At 46.2% G+C, this 18991-nt stretch overlaps 1 protein-coding gene across 2 annotated transcripts in view; it reads left to right on the plus strand.

The window, feature by feature from the left end:
* rif1 (replication timing regulatory factor 1) overlaps positions 1-18991 on the plus strand; it is an 89428-nt gene that overhangs the window by 29774 nt on the left and 40663 nt on the right. For both annotated transcript variants that reach the window (XM_084310221.1, XM_084310222.1), the window contains exons 7-14: positions 13-202; positions 5154-5246; positions 5586-5724; positions 5955-6103; positions 6254-6356; positions 7192-7353; positions 16813-16923; positions 18494-18556. In XM_084310221.1, coding sequence (XP_084166347.1) covers positions 13-202; positions 5154-5246; positions 5586-5724; positions 5955-6103; positions 6254-6356; positions 7192-7353; positions 16813-16923; positions 18494-18556 — 1010 coding nt within the window. The remainder of the gene's footprint in view (positions 1-12; positions 203-5153; positions 5247-5585; positions 5725-5954; positions 6104-6253; positions 6357-7191; positions 7354-16812; positions 16924-18493; positions 18557-18991) is intronic.

Raw genomic sequence — 18991 nt, forward strand, 5'->3', positions numbered from 1 at the left:
CTGTCTCGGTAGGTTGCTGGAGCAGGCTCCGGCCCAGATGGGCGACGGCGTGGTACAGTGGGCCAAGCTCGTCATACCCCTGGTGGTCCACTCGGCCACCAAGGTGCGCTTACGGGCCGCCGCGGCCATGGAGTTGGGCCTCCCTCTTCTGCTAGAGAAACAGACGGACGTCGCGGCCATCATTGAACCCATGATGTCCTCGGTGAGTGTCTCGTTTACGTTTTATTTTGATCCCTATTAGCTGTTACAAATGGCAACAGCTACTCTTCCTGGGGTTCACACAAAACAATAAATACTAACAACATAAAAAATTAAAACAACAATAACAAACATACAAAACAATATACATAACATAATCAAACATAATTCACCCCCCACACCCATCCAACCCAACCCATTACATTAGCATTATACCAAAATATAAAAAAATGACTAGTAAAATGTTATATCGAGCATTGTGCCTGTACCCAAAAGTAACCTTTTAACTTTTTTAAAGCTTTCTTTGCTTGTTGCTTGAGTAATTTCATATGGCAACTAGAGTTGTTCCGATACCAGTATCGGAAATGCCTCCGATACAGCCTAAAATGCTGTTATCGGTATCGGCGAGTACGCCGAAAGTCTAGTCTCTGATCCCATATCACGTAATTTATCAACAACACGTGCGGTATCCTCCTGCTGAGAGTGAGCATTATACAAAATGATTAATCGACCGGGAATTAAAGTGTCAATGCTGTTTGTCATTTTAACAGCAGATACTTTCTTAAATGCCATCGTCCCGACAGAGCGGTGTTGACGGGAAGCTCTGATGTGTTCGTTGCTGGTGTTGTTAGCATTAGCTGAAGAGCTAACCGAAAAGCTAGTTTTAGCTTTAACGTTACCTTTGCTAAAGTTGGGGCTATTCATAATCCAGCAATAATGGCTGCAGACCTGCAAGCAAAGTACAGCAAGTTGGCAAAGGAGTATTCCAAGGTAAATCACTTTTTCACCAGTAACGTTACATTGTCTTTCCATCTAGCTCACGCTAACTGGCTAACCTAGCTCACGCTAACGTCGTCACTGATCGACCTCTCGCACACAATTAATGACATGTTGCGGACAGCCATACCGGTGACAGGCTAACCTAGCTCACGCTAACGTCGTCACTGATCGACCTCTTGCACACAATTAATGACATCTTGCGGACAGCCATACCGGTGACCAGTGATGCCGGTAACGCGTTACTAAGTAACGCGTTATTGTAATCTGATTACTTTTCCCCGAAAATAGTAATCTAACGCGTTAATCTTTAAAAGCCAGTAATCTGATTGCAGTTACTTGTCCAAGTGGCTGTGCGTTACTATTTCGTTACTATCTCATCATAAATTCATAATGCAGGCGGAATGCAGTATTTTATTTCGTTTTCGACAGTCAAAAATACATTTTGAGCTGTTTTTCTTATTTGGGAGTGACGTGGTGTGGCAGTGAAAGGGTTACACAAGAATGTGTCCCGTGGCGTGACTGGACTCTCTGTCTGTGAGTGACTCTGCTTTGGCCCAATCACATTCCCCATCCACAGTCTGCGAATCAGAGGCAGAGTAGGGCGGGTCTTCACAGCACGTCATGTGACATATGCGCCAATCGTGTGACAGCAGGGCTCCGTTGTTACAGCCTCGTCTGCATTCGTCTGAGAATTCCACCCCAAAACGCTTGTCTAAACGAAGTGAAACCGCAAGAAGACTTTTGCGGTTTCTGTTCAGACTTCCACCCCAAAACGCTCGTCTAAACGTAGCCTCAGTTACTGTCTACCGCTAAAAACAGCACATCCAATTGCATTGAAAGCATCTGGAATCACAACACTAGCCGACGCTTCGACTAGGTACAGGAGGACTCGGAGGCCAGCCAAACAGCAAAAGAGAGAGATTGTTTCTTTCCCTATTGATTAATGTATATTTGATGGTGGCAGAGCAAAAGCTCTTATTTGCCAGATTTACAGTTAATTTACATGTTAAAGAGAGACTGATTGTATGTTTATAGAGAGACATTTATAAAAACAATTTAATAGTTACAGTTGATATAATTGAATAGTTCAGCCTGCATTTGTTAGATGTGAATGGATACACTGGTTTTGTAAAACCACTGGCTGGCTGCTCTAATGCTGTGAGCATCATAGACTGTTGCTTTACCATACTTGATGGTACAGAAGCTGAAGCACTAGTTTAACAATTTACGTTATGTGCAGAGAAACAAGTTAAAAACAATTTATGCACTTTCAATAAAGCGTTTAAAAAAAACTGTTGGGGGAACGACGACGACTTCGTAACCTAGTTACTTTCAAAGTAACTAAGTTACTCTGATAATCAAGTAATCAGTAAAGTAACTTGGATTACTTTTTAAAGGAGTAATCAGTAATCAGTAATCGGATTACTTTTACAAGTAATCTGTGGCATCACTGCCGGTGACAATGTTTAGCTTTTAGTGCCAAAGGATAAGAGTCTGAGGCGGAGTCTCAAAAGAGAATGTTGAATATTTATTGTGCATTAACTCTTTCAGTGCCACTCACGAGATTTCTCGTGTTTTTTTATAGGTGGTTGCTAGCCACTCACGAGATTTCTCTGATTTTTTTTTTATTTATTTTTTTTTTCGATCTGAAAAATTATTGCATCACCCGAGCCTACCCGAGTATAGCCGAGGGGCGCCGACGATCACTGTGGAAAAAAGCGCCCCCTGTCGTCTCCCAGATGACATAAGTGATTTTGGAATGGACTCAATGAAAATGAATGGGGAAAAAAATTCGGTACTCCACATTTTCCAGTTCACTGATCCAGCCGCGGTTACCACAGTTAATTCTTGAGCCTCAGATCCCCGCGGATCATAGAGATCTACTGTGTCGCGTTGGATCCATACACTTATCGATTTTTTCGAATGGTGATCAGGAATTGGAATATACCAGTTGGATACCATCTGATGTCAGGTAAGGACTCTGTGTTATCAGTGGTAGGATAATCGGAGTAAGTTTGATGAAGTTATAAGCTGTTTTGTGAAATGTCTTCTTTCGGTTTCATTGTAAAAGTCCGAGAGGAAATCAACGGGGCGATTATCAGTGCGCGGCCGTAATGTGCGTGCGTGCACGTATAATATTGATCATCTAGCGTTTATTTGAAAACGATTCATAAAAAGGCAGACGAATATCAACGTTGTGGAATATTCCACTAAAAGACGATTTTCATAGAATGCTCCAGAATGAGCTGTTTTTATATCAAAACGGGGGCTTTTCTAACTGCTCTGAAACGGAAACGACGCGATAAAAAAAGAATCTGCCTTCACAGCACTGACTGGAAAATAGTATTTGATAATGCGATGGGCAGATTAGACACATAGCCATAATTTAAAACATAGATTAGGCGATATTAACGTTAACATTGGCGCGGATGGTGGCATTCAAGCGGTAAAACGGAAAACCAGGCATGGCATTGAAAGAGTTAATAATGTTACTACTAGTCAGAGCCTCTGCTACTAGCTAACTGAACCGGAGCACCTGGATAGTGCAACAACGTATGATAGGGATGCACCGATATGAAAATGTGCCACCGATACCAATTGTTCAACTAACACAATCGGCCGATACCGATATTTGTGGCAAAAAAATAATAATTTGTAATATATATATATATATATATATATATATATATATATATATATATTTTTTTTTTTAATATATATTTTTTTGTAATATTTTTATTTTTATGAAACTACTGTATATTTGTATGTCTCTAAATGTTTTGATGAATTGAAAATGGAGGACCCTTATGTAAAAAAGCCGAAGTCTTTTTCTGGTCCACTGAGCTGTACTGTATTGTACCCACTCTGCAATCTGTAAATAAAGCTTTCAATCAATCAGACAAATTCATAGAAAAGCCCTTATTATAACCAAATAACAAAAAATTATATTATGAAAATGTTTTAGCCCTATGCTTGACTATTATTTTAGCCATGGCAACAAATAAAATAATAATAATAAAATGAATAAATAAAATATTAAAGGCTACACGTCTCTCTTTTTGTGTTACAAATTGTGCTCACCGATATGAACAGGCCTCTTTACTTACTTAAAAAAAAAGGAAACATCAAGAAATGCACAACATCAAGAAATGCACTATCTCTCTCCCAGTATGGTCTGCCGGGCTGCAGCTGGATACTATTGTCTCAACCAATGCAATGCAACAGAACAATTTTGATTGACAGTCGATTCTGCCTATTACGTCACACCGCTTGCACCCGCCTCTGCTGTTACCACCAATCGGCAAGCACATATTCGTTTTTTACTTCCGGGATTGCCGCCATTGATCTGCAGCGAGAGAACAACAACAAACCAACGCGCTAATAACGTTAGCTCCCCGCTGGCCACGAGTAGATTACCAGCGCTCCGCAGGATGACTAAACGAGGCATAATGATTTTACTGCAACAAATGTTATAATAAAACAAAGCTTTTCTATACATTTGTCTGATTGAAAACTTTATTAACAGATTGCAGAATGGGTACAACTCAGTACGGGCTCTGAGCAACGGAAGGAACTGAGCTATGAATTGAGTAATGCTTGCTACTTGCTATGTTCGGGTAAATAATATGCTGATGTTGTTGAACATGTGTAACACTAATATAACGGTAATGCCACAAAACAAATGCCTTTGTTAATCATAAGTAGTAACTTTGATGCAGTAGCTTGTGTGTGTGGGGGCGGCGTTGTCAGCAGGTCGCTTGACTGAACTTTTTTTTGCCTTTTTGACGCAACACAAATTGATGGATATTTATCGGCTACTGCCATCGGCACATTTGTTGTTGTTGAATAAATACCATTACTTTCTAGTTATTACTAAAAACAGTATATATAAAACAGTATCTGTAGCTGTAATTTTTTTTTTTATAATTTATATAATATAATTTTTTTTTTTTAATGTATGCACTGATATCCGATCAGTATCGGTATCGGCCGATACCCAAAGCTTAGGTATCGGAATCGGATCGTGAAGGAAAAAATGGTATCGGAACATCTCTAATGGCAACCTATTCTACTGTCGTTGGTGACGAGATGCCCCTTTAGGTTCACGGTGCTCATGGTCTCCCATGTGATTTGATTTGTAATGTTGACACGCTTTTGTTTTTGTGTTCCCTCAGAAACTCATCCCTGAGCTCCAGAAGCTTTTCAAGTCCAAGAACGAGGCCAACGTGCTGAAGCTCTGGCCGTTGTTTGTCAAGCTTCTGGGAAAGGTGAGTCAGACCGGCTGCTTATTGTTCATTATTGAAACGGAAGCAACATCTGGTAATCGGATGGTTCCCGGTTTGAATCTGGCTCCTCCCAGCAGCATGTCGAAGTGTCCATGAGCAAGACACTTAATCCCCAACTGCTCCCGATGAGCAGATTGGCACCTGGCATGGTTGCCTCTGCCGTCGGTGTGTGGGTGAATGTGAGGCACAAGTTGTAAAGCACTTTTGATAAACTTATATAAAGGCAGTCTATTTCTAATGAATGTGAGTGAATGTGCCCCTCTTGGATTAATAAAGTTATCCAACATTAATAGCAAAACAAATGTTTGCTTCTCTGCACAGATGCTCCATAAAGGAGGTCCCTTCATCAATGCCCTGCTGCAGTTAGAAGAACTGGGCTTCCGTAGCTCCACCCCCAACATCAAGAAAATTGCCTTTATTGCCTGGAAGAGCCTCATAGACAACTTTGCCCTCATCCCAGGTGACTGGTTTTTACTTACTCCCTCAGACTCCTCCCCCTGTGTTGCTCAGACTCCTCCCCCTGTGTTGCTCAGACTCCTCCCCCTGTGTTGCTCAGACTTCTCCCCCTGCATTGCTCAGACTCCTCCCCCTCAGACCTCTCCTCAGACTCCTCCCCTCAGACTCTGCATGTTGGGTTGACTTCTCATGGTGTACTACTTGGTGACATGTGTCCTATGGTCTGTCTTGTAGATATCCTGTGTAGTGCCAAGCGCTTGAAGCTGCTCCTGCAGCCTCTCAATATCCACGTGAGGACGGAGGTGTTGTTGCTCACGAAGGTGGAGGTCTGGTGGCACCTGGTGGTCCGCTTGGGCTCCAACCTGGCGCCAAACTTTGAACAGGTCAAAGCTCAAACCTTTGTGTGTTTTTGTGCGATTCTAGTAGCCAGACTAGGTTTAGTGTTGACCTAGTGCACAAGGCTGCACCTCTGACTTCTTCCAGTACTTCTGGTATGCTGCAGGATAACGTTATTATTTTGTGTGTCTGTGCAGGTGGCCGTACCTCTGCTCCAGTGCACTATTGGATCCGACCCAGCCATCCCAGGGACTCCTTCTAGAGGCTCCAGCATGGTTGCTCCTGCCACGCCGAAGACCGGTACCTCATCCACATCCAACCGCCATTAATGAACCCTATCCACTCTCGTATGATGCAGTAGTTTAGGTAGAATGGATTGCCGTGGGATTAGTTGGTGGTCCTGTGTAGCTCAATGGCTTGGCGCACGTTGGAACTATTTTCTCTGAGGGGGGTAGACGTATCACTCTGCACAGCGCTGAATGCGATAGACTCCCATGAATGAGACCCGAGGCTTGAACCCCTGCGGTCTCCGTGGTGGTAGGTGAGTGCTTGGACCTTTACACCAACCAGACGGCCACGCAGATTGCTAGAAGGCGCCAAGAAAACAAATACAGTATTTGCAGATTTGAATAACTAAATAAAACATTTTATTTAGTTTTGTTTTTATAAGGATTTAATACAGGCTATGCCAGATGCAGATATTTACATTCACTGGAAAACTAATAAAAAGTTAGGTACAGTACACACACAAACACACGCACACCTCCACTTCCAATGTGCCTGCTGCCAGGGTTAGGGCTTCAATTCCCACTGGGGCCACCCTTACTGAAAAATGGTATGCGGTCATTCCATTGTAAATCACTTTGTGTCATAGTACTAGAGTAGCATTCTAGTAGCATAAAATATCTAACCCTAACTAACCTTACGGTCATGCACTTGTCCTAATAAACTAACCTACACTGTAGCACTCAACACTTTGATAAACATTGTTACTCAGCTGATAAGAGTTGTACCCTTCCTGATTACTTGTCGTACAGAACTTGTAAGTCGCTTTGGATAAAAGCGTCGGCTAAAATGACCAAATGTAATTCACGACCCGAACCCGAAAGGTAACGTACGTGTCCTCCTCCTCCAGGAAACACAAGCCTCATCTCCAACATGAGTCTGAACAGCAGCGTCCTGGCCGCTCAGCCCTACCCCTCCACCCAGCTGCTGGGCCTGGAGATGCTGCTCCACTACCTGGTGGGACCCGAGGTCGTCGGCATGGCGTCCAGGAACAAGCTCCTGCTCAGCCTCGGTAAGAAACATTATTGTGTCTCGCTTCTTTGGAAATGAGTTATAGTATAATTGTGCTGCTTTACACCCGCAGCTGGGGTGAAGGGATGAACAGGATGCCACTCAGTTGCAAAAAGCTTTTAATTCTTCCTCCAACAGGTTACAAACCTTGAAACAAGACACACATTCAATCAATAACTACCACAATACTACTATCATTCTTAAAACAAATCGCTTACACACATCCACTCACCGGTTCTCAATCGTCTCCCTTCGCTGCTGTCAAATTCCCCGCAACTTCCTGTATACAGTTTCACTGACACGACGTGATGTATCTCGACCAATTACAGCCCACTCCTCGCTACGTCCCTGGATCACATGTGAAATGACTACATCTCCATTCACAACTTTAATCAAGCATACAGTGCCTCCATACATCCGAAAATGAAAACATAATTATAATCATAGCTCAACTACCACTAATCAACATTCACATAAACGCACAGCATAAAAAACACCACAAAACATTACTTATTTACACACACAGACTAAAGTGCACCTAAACTCCACCACCACAATAGAAAGCTGCACACCTCCCACTTGGTATCCTGGACTTTAGACCCAAGGAGACCACAACAAATAACCGCTCTCCTTTGGCGGTGGAATCTTCGGATCAACCTTCTCATGGGGTGCTGTTATTGCTCTTCTACAGGTAAGAGCACCACGAGTCTTCGGACGTCTCTGCTGAGGACAATAGAGAGTCTATGATCGCTGCTGATCTTCTCCGGACGCTTGCCCGAGGCCACTGGACAGCTGGGGCACGTTCTCACTTTGACATCACGGACGACCCCATTCACGTCAGGGGCCACCTCCACAACCCGGCCCAGTCTGAACTGACCCCTTAGCGCGTTCTGATCGGCAAGCCAAACAAGATCTCCGACTGCCACATTGCGAGCCTTACTATGCCACTTAGGCCTGATAAACAAGCCTGGTCCAGCAAGCTGGCTCCACCGCTGCCAGAACTTGTTTACTTCAGTCTGGACTGCTCTCAATCTCACAAATGGGTAGCCCTGGAACTCGTAGCTCCGTGAGTCCCCTGTGGGTCCAGCCCTCCCAGTAGCAGGGTGTTGGGGGTGATCACCTCTACCCCGTCATCTTGGACCTGGAGTCTGGCGCCGATCGGTCTCTCATTCGATAAGTTGGCTGCCATGTAGAGCATAGTTTGGAACTCTAGTCCTGTGAGGTCCCCGCCACCTCCCACATTACTCAGCGCTTGCTTGAGAATGCGGACTGCTGCTTCCGCCGCACCATTCCTGTGAGGTGAGTCGGCTGGGTGGAACACCCAGATCCACTCGGTTCCTTGTCTGGCAGCCTTTCCCCTTACTTCATCCTTGTCGAGACTGTCTAGGAAAACATAGAGTTCCTTCAGTGCAGGCCGAGCTCCAACAAAGTTTGTGCCCCGGTCTGACCAGATTTTCTTCGGGTGTCCTCTGAGCGCTGTGAATCTCTGGTAAGTGCCCATGAAGCTCTCTGTGGACAGTCCCTCCACCATATCGGCGTGCATAGCTCTAGAAGCCATACAAGAGAACACCACACCCCAGACTTTCATCCTAGACCTCTTCTTTACCACATCCCTGACCATGTATGGGCCAAACAGATCCAGAGTTGTAAACTCAAATGGGGCAGCCGGCTCAGTCCGCTCAGAGGGAAGGTCAGCCATAACCTGCTGGCACATCTTTGCTCTGGTCTTCCGGCAGGAGACGCAACAGTCCCCAACCTTCCTTGCAACCCGCTGAGCCTGAACCACCCAAGCCTTCCTCCTCATCCGCAACATAGTGCCAGCGACTCCCTCATGGTTGGTTTCATGAGACTCTCGCGCCACGAGGGTGCTGACCCAAGCTCTATAGGGAACCAGAGGCACTCCTGACTCCCCCGCTGCCCGGGCCCTTCCAAAGCACACCAGAAGCCCTGACACCTCCTCCCTGACTACCACGAGCCTGTTCAGTGTTGACTCAGGGAATGCTACCCCTTTTTGAGCTGCCAAACAAAGTTCTCGGAGAGCGGCCCCAAGCTCCCATGCGTCGAGGACAGGCTTGCCCTCTTTCTCTTTTGAGTGCTTGGCCTCCCACTCTGCTCTCTCTATGGCTCTTCCTCGGTTTAGCCACTTGTTCACCGCTCGGCGGACCCAGCTGATCACTCCACAGAGCTTGGTCAAGCTGCTGAACTTCTCAGGTTTGACGAGATTGACGATGGCTGCCCCCCAGAGCTTTTCCTCGCTTCCGGACTCGCTAGAGGGCTCTTTTTCTCCTTTCTTAGAGAGCCCGGGAGCCTTGTCCGCCTCGTTCGGAGATTTCTCGGACGAACTTGGCGCCTTTTTCAGCTGGGCTCGAGTAAGAACCGCTGTGAACGCCCTCCTCTGGAGCCTACACACAGCCTCTCTGGTGTTAGCCGCTACCTCTGCCGCGGACTTCATGGGCCACTCTTCCACAGGCCTTATTAGAAACTCGGGTCCCTTTTGCCACTTGGAACCTTCATCCAGGTCTTCCGGGGGACATCCTCGAGTGACAAGGTCAGCGACATTCAGATCCCCTGGGATCCACCACCAGTCGGCTACTGGCCCTGCCTTCTGAATCTCCCCAACCCTGTTCGCAAAGAACGTCTGATACCCGTAACTCTCCCTCTGAATTGCTCCCAGTATAGTTTGGCTGTCTACAAAGTGAAACCACTTCTCTACCTCCAGACGGCCTTGCCTCTCCCAGAACCCTTTCAATCTGGCTGCAAAGACTGCACCACAGATCTCTGCTTTGATTACATCACCCTTCTGGTCAAGGGGTGTCAGCTTGGCCTTCGACTCGACGAGACGAATGTCCACCCCTGCTGATGTCTCCCACCTCGGATACAGGACAGCTCCGAAAGCATCATCACTTCCATCAGAAAATGTCACACCCCACGGCCTCCCTCTCCATCCGGAAGGAGTGAGGCTTCTCTCAAAACCAACTTGACGAAGTCGACTGTACTCCTCAAAGAGCTTGATAGCTTCTGTTCGGAGGTCTGCTGGAAGAGGATGGTCCCACGTGTCTTTCTTCGAGCCCCCTCCCCCAGCCACCTGGAAAGCTCTCCTTACCAGAATGGCCCCTTTCTCTTTGACCGGGGTAGCAAGCCCGATAGGGTCATAGAGCCCTGCCACCTGACTCAGGAGCTCCCTTCTGGTCAGAGGATCTGGCGTCTGCTCTCTGACCTCCCCCTCAAGAAGGTCGACCCCTGTCCTCATCTTCTGCTTTCTTTTGGAGAAATTTATCGAGACCATCAGGAAGAGCCTGTCACTATCAACATAGTAGCCAACGCCGAGGGCCTTGTTGTCTTCCTGCCCTAGCTGGTTGGGCAACACCAGGGTTTGGAGCGCCATATTCGGAGTCTCAATAGATTGTTTGGGCTGACTTCTTTCACGCCTCCCACTTTGACCGGACCGAACCCATGGCTTGAGAGAAAAGCCTCCAGCGGTGAGGATCTCTTCCACTCCTCTCGTGATCTTGTCCAGCTTCCCTCGGTCATTGTGGGATGTGAGGATATCGTCGACATAGCTGTCCTCCTCAAGGACCCTCCTCTCCTCATCCATGTGAGAGAACTTGGGAAGCCTCGCCGTTTCCCTCATAGCCAGCTGTGCTATGCACCCAGCTGGCCTGTCTCCGATGTTGACCCGAGTGATGGCGAAATCTTTGATCTCTTCCTCTGGTGAGTCCCTCCAGAGGAACCGATGAAGGTGGACCTCTCTTTCATTTAACCACACAGAATTATACATCTTTCTAATATATCCTATGGCCGCATGCTCTCCTGTCCTGAACCTGAGCAGGACCGCCCGGATGGGATTTAGAACATCTGGACCCTTCAGCAGAATGCTGTTCATACTCGTCCCTTTGAACTCCTGGCTGCTGTTCCAGACAAGGCGCACTGGCGTAGTGACAGAATGTGGGTTTGGTGCGATTAGATGACTCACGTACCAAACAGGCCCTCTCCAACTGCTGATCATGTTCTTCTCCAACTCGATGGCTGCTCCTCTTTCCACCATCTCATGAACTTGTGCTGTATACGCCGTTCTCCATAATGGGTCCTTCATGAGGCGCTTTTCGGTCCTCAGGAACGTCGCTTCCACCACCTTCCTGTTGTATGGAAGCGAAACGGGATCTTCTGTCCAGGGGTATCCTGCATCCCAGTGAGGTGAGTTGCTATGGTTGTCAGTGATCACATACGACAGACCTTCTTTGATCTTTTCTAGTTCCCTTTCTTCTACTAGAGTCATCTCCTTTCCCCCTGGCTGGCAAGTCCCGCACCGACATCCCCCGCACTTTGGCTCGCAGGCGGCTCCGATGCTATCCCACCTCCACCATTCAAGAACTTCTTTGCTGGTCGTGGCTGTGTTTCTGACCTCCTCACTTTCTTGCTCCGGGCCCTGAGCCCCTTTTCTGGTGTTTACCAGCTCACAGGAGATCTCCTCCACCTTGACTGCCTTTGTTCTCATAGAGCGTGCAAAATGAGTCCTCGAGTTGTGAATTGACATCTCCATCTCCTCAAACAGATCAGGGTGCGCTCCCCCCACAGTCTTCCCTAGTGGGTCGTCCCACAGCACCAGGTCTCCCACTCTTTTCATCCGCTGTGGAGCAAGCCGACCCTCCCGGTGGCTGATCAAGAGCTCGATCTTCTCTGGCCGGACCAGCTCCTCTGTCTTGACCTCTGGGAAGAACTTTTGAAGCTGCTTTGGGCTAACGACCTTGCCTGCTCGGGCGATTTCATCCAGGCCATAACAGACTATCTGGTGGGGACTCCACATGTCCTCTGAAATGCGCATCCTGACCTTGAGCAGGTACCTTTCAGTCTCGACTCTCACCTTCATTCCTCCGACCCCATGCACGACCAATGTTATTTTCTCCCCTCTCAGTCTGAGTCTTTCGGCAGCTTGGTGGGTTATGTAGTTAGTGTCGGACGCGAGGTCTACCAGGGTCCCAATAGTTTGCCCTCCGTTTGTCGTGACCTCCATGATCATCATAAGCACAGGATGCTCTCTCAGGCCAATCTCTTCAAGGAGACTACCACTCCAAGTGTTTGTACTCATTGACACCGTTGTTTGGTTGGTGAATGCCTTTATAATCTGGTCTGCTGCTTCGGGGGAGATATTAGCAAGCGCCCTCTGTTGTTCATCTGAGAGCGTTCCCGCGTTTGCGCCACTTGTTTCCACCCTTTGCCTTCCCCTTTTCCTCTCATCTCCTCTCTGCCCCCCTTCCGCAGAGCACATGAGGTAGTGGTGGTCGGAGGTCTCTCCCTTTTGGCAGCACTTTTTCCTGCAGAGGAACCTGTCGCTGCATTCTCCATCCTCCTGATGGGATGCCAAACATCTCTGGCAGGCTTCATTCTTTTCGACTGTCTCTCTTCTCAGCCAGACTGAGCGCTTTGAACTTTTTACAGAAGAAAATCCTGCCTCCGTGTTTCTCATCCCCACACACGCTGCATTCTTCTCCAGCCGCATCCTTTCCTGTGGCCCTTGTGAACGCCTTCCACTCTGGCTTGCTTGGCTTCTCTAATACCTCCGAGGGTCTTAGCTGCACCAATGCCTCAAGGACTACTTCTTCGTTTTTTAGAAATTGTAGGAGAGCGTCAAAGTGGCCTTCAGGGGTGACATTATTCACAGGTGCAGCTTTAAAGGTGAGCCAGCTCCTCAGCTCACATTCAGGCAGCTTGCTCTCAATAGATTTGATAACAAGTGGATTCTTTATAGCATCAATGCTCCCTAAGTCTGTCAGGTCAGTAAGGGCCTTCTCAACAGCTTGGATGAGCTCTATTGTTTTCCTCGGCTGGTTACCTTTTGCCACCGGCAACTTCTCCAACTCTTCAATTATTTGAATTGCGATGGTGGTCTTATTCCCGAACCGGTTTTCAAGGACCCCAAACATGTCATGAGCTGTGTCGTAGCTTGAGAGCCTAACGCCACTGACGACTCTCTCCTCCACACTGTCTAGGAGCTGGAATTTCTTCACTTCGGCTGACCCAGATGGATCTCCCTGTCGCTGGAGGTTTTCCCAGTCTCTTCGCCAACGGTGAAAGTCTCGCATGCAACCGTTGAATTTTGGTAGTTTTATTGGCTGGAGCCGAACTCTTGGTGAGGCTGATGCTTGTGAGCCTCCTGCTCCCAGGTTCGCCAGGCTAGCACTCTGTGCTTCCTCCCATGCTTTCCGCTGCCCCTTGGCCAGCTCGGCACGCTCTTCTGCGGCGGCCTCTCCCATTTCCAACTGAATCCCAGCTGCCTTTTCTCTGGCCTCTGCGGCCCTCTCCTCAGACCCAGCGCTAACTTCGGCTGCCTTAAGCCTGGTCTCGGCGGCTCTTCTTTCAGCCTCAGCGGCTCCCTTTTCAGCTTCTGCGATGTCAGAGGTGGCCTTTTGCCTGATTTCAATGGCTCTATCAGCCTGCTCTTTCTGGACCCTGCCGAAATCAACTACCCACCTTTGCCAGAGGTCAATTCTCTTGTCCTCCAGCACTTGCAGCTTCTTACTAACCTTGCACGCAGCGCCTTCAGGGATCCACCCTTCCCAGACAGCTAGCAGACTTCCTGCCTTGGTGATGAGAGATTCCACGAGTGTGACTTGTTCTTTACCATTTTCATAGGTGATTGTTTCCAGGTTAACTTCTCCCGCACCTTCATAGCTTCTTTCTGCCCGTCCAATGGCTGCTTTTAGCTCGGTCTCTGCATATTTTGACCAAAGGTTGGAATGGATTGCCTGCTTCACCTCTTTTAATGTTGTATCACACTCTATGGTTACCCTCTCCAAGTCTGCTTTGGCTTTATCATCCACAGCCTCCATGTCGCCTGCTTCATCAATCAGACAGGCCTCACAAACATAATTAGCTGCATGAAGCCTCTCTGCGTCCTCAGAAAGGGATTTCCACTCACTTTTCAATTCCTCTCGCAGCATAGTTGGCGCCATTCGCAAAATGCTGTTGGCCTTTCTTGTGAAAGCTGCCTTCACTTTGGCCCTCTCTTTCTTCAATTGATCCATTTTTATTTATTTTTATTTATTTATTATTTATTTGACCATAAAATAAATAATTGTAATGATAGATAATAACCCAATAAATAATAACCTAACCTAATTGAGCGTACCCGTAACTCCTTATCTACCTTGTGTCTTCCGCCCTCTCTAGCTGCCTAAACTAGCTCAGAAGCTTCTTCCCTAACTATCCTAGCCTAACTAGTCTTCAGCGGCGTTACCAGGCTCACCAGAGGTCCCCCCAGGGATACCGCCCAAAAATGGAAAACAATACAAATAAACAAAGTGGAGTAGGTTTCACCTTCTCCCGCCGGCTTGCCACCCGGGTACACTCAAACTAAGCTAAAGGTCTTGACATTAGAGGGCTACTAAATCATCTATACCTAAATAATATAATTGGCACCATCACAGGGCTAGTAATGAGCTATAACTTTTATCTTTAGCTGCCTTCATGTTTGTCCACGTTAGTGTTGGTATGCTATTTGATAGCTAATTTCAGTAGCTTGGCATTACTCCTGATCGCATTTGACGTTAGCACTGACATCTGTCAAACACCGTTTTCATTCATTCACTTATTTAGCTGCGTTAGCTTCTTGTATTTAGCATTTGAACCAGGTGAACATTCCTGCTCGCTGACCCGTATGGCCTGATGCGCGAGTTATTTCATTTACAACGACACAGGAGTACCTCATATCCCTCGGTTGTTTTGTCCTTATCTGACGGCGCGTTCAGCCACTCTTCTGCCGCCGCCTGCGGTTTGTAACTGTGCTGCTTTACACCCGCAACTGGGGTGAAGGGATGAACAGGATGCCACTCAGTTGCAAAAAGCTTTTAATTCTTCCTCCAACAGGTTACAAACCTTGAAACAAGACACACATTCAATCAATAACTACCACAATACTACTATCATTCTTAAAACAAATCGCTTACACACATCCACTCACCGGTTCTCAATCGTCTCCCTTCGCTGCTGTCAAATTCCCCGCAACTTCCTGTATACAGTTTCACTGACACCACGTGACGTATCTCGACCAATTACAGCCCACTTCTCGCTACGTCCCTGGATCACATGTGAAATGACTACATCTCCATTCACAACTTTAATCAAGCATACAGTGCCTCCATACATCCGAAAATGAAAACATAATTATAATCATAGCTCAACTACCACTAATCAACATTCACATAAACGCACAGCATAAAAAACACCACAAAACATTACTTATTTACACACACAGACTAAAGTGCACCTAAACTCCACCACCACAATAGAAAGCTGCACAATAATCAAGCTTTTGATGTGGAATCATTTCACCCGATATTATTCACAGAGGCCGACCACAGCGGCTAGGCATTATGACGGTCAACTAGGCCATTTCACTCTAAAGCCAATTATTCTTCATAACTACAAATATCACTATGTGAAATTGAAAGCGGTTCCACAACTACAGGCATGTAGGCAGCTATTAACTACAGTATTTCCCATACATTTTCAGACCTTGTGTAAATGGACTGCAATTATATAGATTAAAGAGGATAGAGTTTACTGACAGAATGACATGTTGCAACACAGAGAGGTTACAGTAATAGCCCTTAATGTGTGTAGATAGATATGTCTGGGAGTGAAGGCTGTGTAGAGAGTGAGAGGGGGAGGTAATGTGTGTAGATGGATATGTCTGGGAGTGAAGGCTGTGTAGAGAGTGAGAGGGGGAGGTAATGTGTGTAGATGGATGTCTGGGAGTGAAGGCTGTGTAGAGAGAGTGAGAGGGGGAGGTAATGTGTGTAGATGGATATGTCTGGGAGTGAAGGCTATGTGTAGAGTGAGAGGGGGGGTTAATGTGCGTAGATGGATATGTCTGGGAGTGAAGGCTATGTGTAGAGGGTGAGAGGGGGGGTTAATGTGCGTAGATGGATATGTCTGGGAGTGAAGGCTATGTGTAGAGAGTGAGATGGGGGGTTGATGTGTGTAGATAGCCTTCACTCCCAGACATATCTATTTGTAGAGAGTGAGAGGGGGGGTTAATGTGCGTAGATGGATATGTCTGGGAGTGAAGGCTATATATGTGTGTGTTGGAAAATGTCTGTCACAGTTGTATAATATGTACGATATTTCAAATTTTTAGAACTGAACATTCTGATGATGATGATGTCGCAAAGACCGTTTCATTGGAATCTGGTTGCTAGGGAACAGCTTGGCTTTATTCCCCATCAGCTGCTGTAATGAGAAAACACTGGAGCAACAGGAACTAAACTGGGGTCAATTCAGAATATTTATGTTGTCAAGTTGAAACGGTCTATAGACTGGTAGAAATTCTAAAATCACAATAGCTGTGTGTGAATTAGTTGCTGTGTTGTAAAGAATATATTCCACCATCCCCACACATGACATGGATGTACAGTATAATAAGAACAAGGCCTGTATGAGTGACGCATAGTTTTCTGTCCAGAGCCCCTGACGCAGCCCTTCCTCTCTGGTCCTGCCGTCTTCACCAAGCATGCTCCTGTGCTCATCTCCTCCGTCAGAGACGGCTTTATAACCGCCGGCAAAGACGTTCCAGGTACATTTCACACTACAGTTTTATAAAAAAAAAATTGCTGTTGATTGTTTGTTAACATTCATTAGTGGGAGGATGCCCTGTTGGTTTTCTCCTAAGAGCCAAAGACTATATGAACCAAGCGGTTTGCAACAGCTAACTCTGCTTCCTGGCCATGTGTGTCTGCATGCGTTTGTGTCATTTGAATACATTTGAAACACTGGGGTGGTGTTTGGGAGTTTTAGTGCTTGTAGTACAGTGTGTCTGCTGGGTATTAAAAAGTATTGTATTCATAATTCTCAATTTAAGGCCTTAAGAGGTTAATGGGTATTCAAAAATCTTTACATTTCCTTTGTACACATATTACATATTTTGGGCTGTCGGGAGATTATATATGCAAGTCTTTGTTTTTTGCGTGGCTACGAGGGGTGGGAATCACCAGTTTCATCACGATACGATATCGATTCTTTGGACAACGATACGATATTTTCCGATATCACAAAGTCTGCCACGATACGATACGGTTTGATTCGATTCAGGTGCCTGCGATCGATATGAGACGATATTACCGGTATGTGGCCATTTAACACAATCAGTCACATTTAGATCAACTAAAAAAAGGCTACGGAAATATCAATTGACGTTGAATCTATTGTTTTTAATACAAATATACCTCCTGTTCACTGTAAAGTGCCACATTTTTATAAATTGAGCTTTAAGTAAAATGTTTTGGAACTCAACACGTAAGCTAAAACCCCTTCCTCTCCCAAACCGTTCCTACAATTGTTTTATGTTGCATGCTGATCATATCAACATTATCTGTCCATCCTCAGTAAATAATATCAATATAATAATACTCCTGACTTCATCTGGTATTTTCAAACGCACATGCGCGCACACACACACACACACACAGGATGCCCCTCCCCCAGTCCCCACACACACACAGACAGAATACCCCCGCCCCTCCTTCCCCTCTCCTCTCTCCGTTTCTCTCTCTCTTAGCTTAAGCAGCTAATGTAACGTTAATTTAGGTCTGGCCACGCGACGTGGGCATAAAAGAATGGCAACGATGCAAAGCATGTTAGATACATTTGACCTGTTGCGGGTGGATAACTGCACAGACTTATATCGGGTCACAAAATAGAGGCTCCCTAGCGCTGCTCTGCTGAACAGAGCTACACAGAGTTTCACAACAGTGGGCGCGGGGCGGATATGACGTCGCCGGATTTTCAAAATAAGAGTATCGCAATATGAATTGATCTTTTTACGTTGCATCGATCCTATTTGATTATTGATAATAGATCGATATATCGATCTGGATCGATGTATCATCCCACCCCTGGCACTGGCTACCAGGAGCTTGGTGGGTCTGGCAAGAGCTTATATGGAAGGTGTGAGAATTGAAATTGGCGCGCAAATGCAGCCGCCAGTTCAGTGTCGCCATGTGTTTTTTTTATTACATTTAAAAAAAAATCTTTTGTAGCATGGTCATGGAATTGGTATTACATTTTGCTCTTGTTGAAACCTGCAGATACCCTGTAGTGAGACAAAGTGACTCATGATTTCTTGTCCTCTTCCTGTGTCTCCACAGAGCCCCTTCTGGCTCTCATCTGGAAGAACCTGGTCAGTTTTGTCAGCTCAACATTAGAGTATGGTAAGTGCTCACCGCTGATGCTCAGCAGTATTTACTTCCTCTTCAACACACATGCACATTTATGTATGTCCACTTCAATTATAAACGGGCAAGGGACAGCAACATTGTAAATGCAGGCAGATATTCACCTTTCTGTATACCATATTCACCTTTCTGTTGCATATGCACTCCGTTGTCAATCGGTAGCATGCAGTACTAGCTGCTTCAACATTATACATTAAAAGAAAAGCAAGTATATCTGCCAGACACTTGATTCTTATGCTCCAACTCTGAAACGAAAGGACAATTAAAGTGGATTTTGTAAGGGTGTCTGGGTGGCGCAGCGGAGATTGCGCTTGTCACCAATGCAAGAGACTCCGGTCTCGAATCCCGGTGTCAGCATTGCCTCCGGCTTGGGCCAGTCATCATACTATCTCAATAGACCTATCTCAAACC

The sequence above is a fragment of the Notolepis coatsorum genome (genome assembly GCF_963971535.1).
Source record: "Notolepis coatsorum genome assembly, chromosome: 3".
NCBI classification, from domain to species: Eukaryota; Metazoa; Chordata; class Actinopteri; order Aulopiformes; family Paralepididae; genus Notolepis; species Notolepis coatsorum.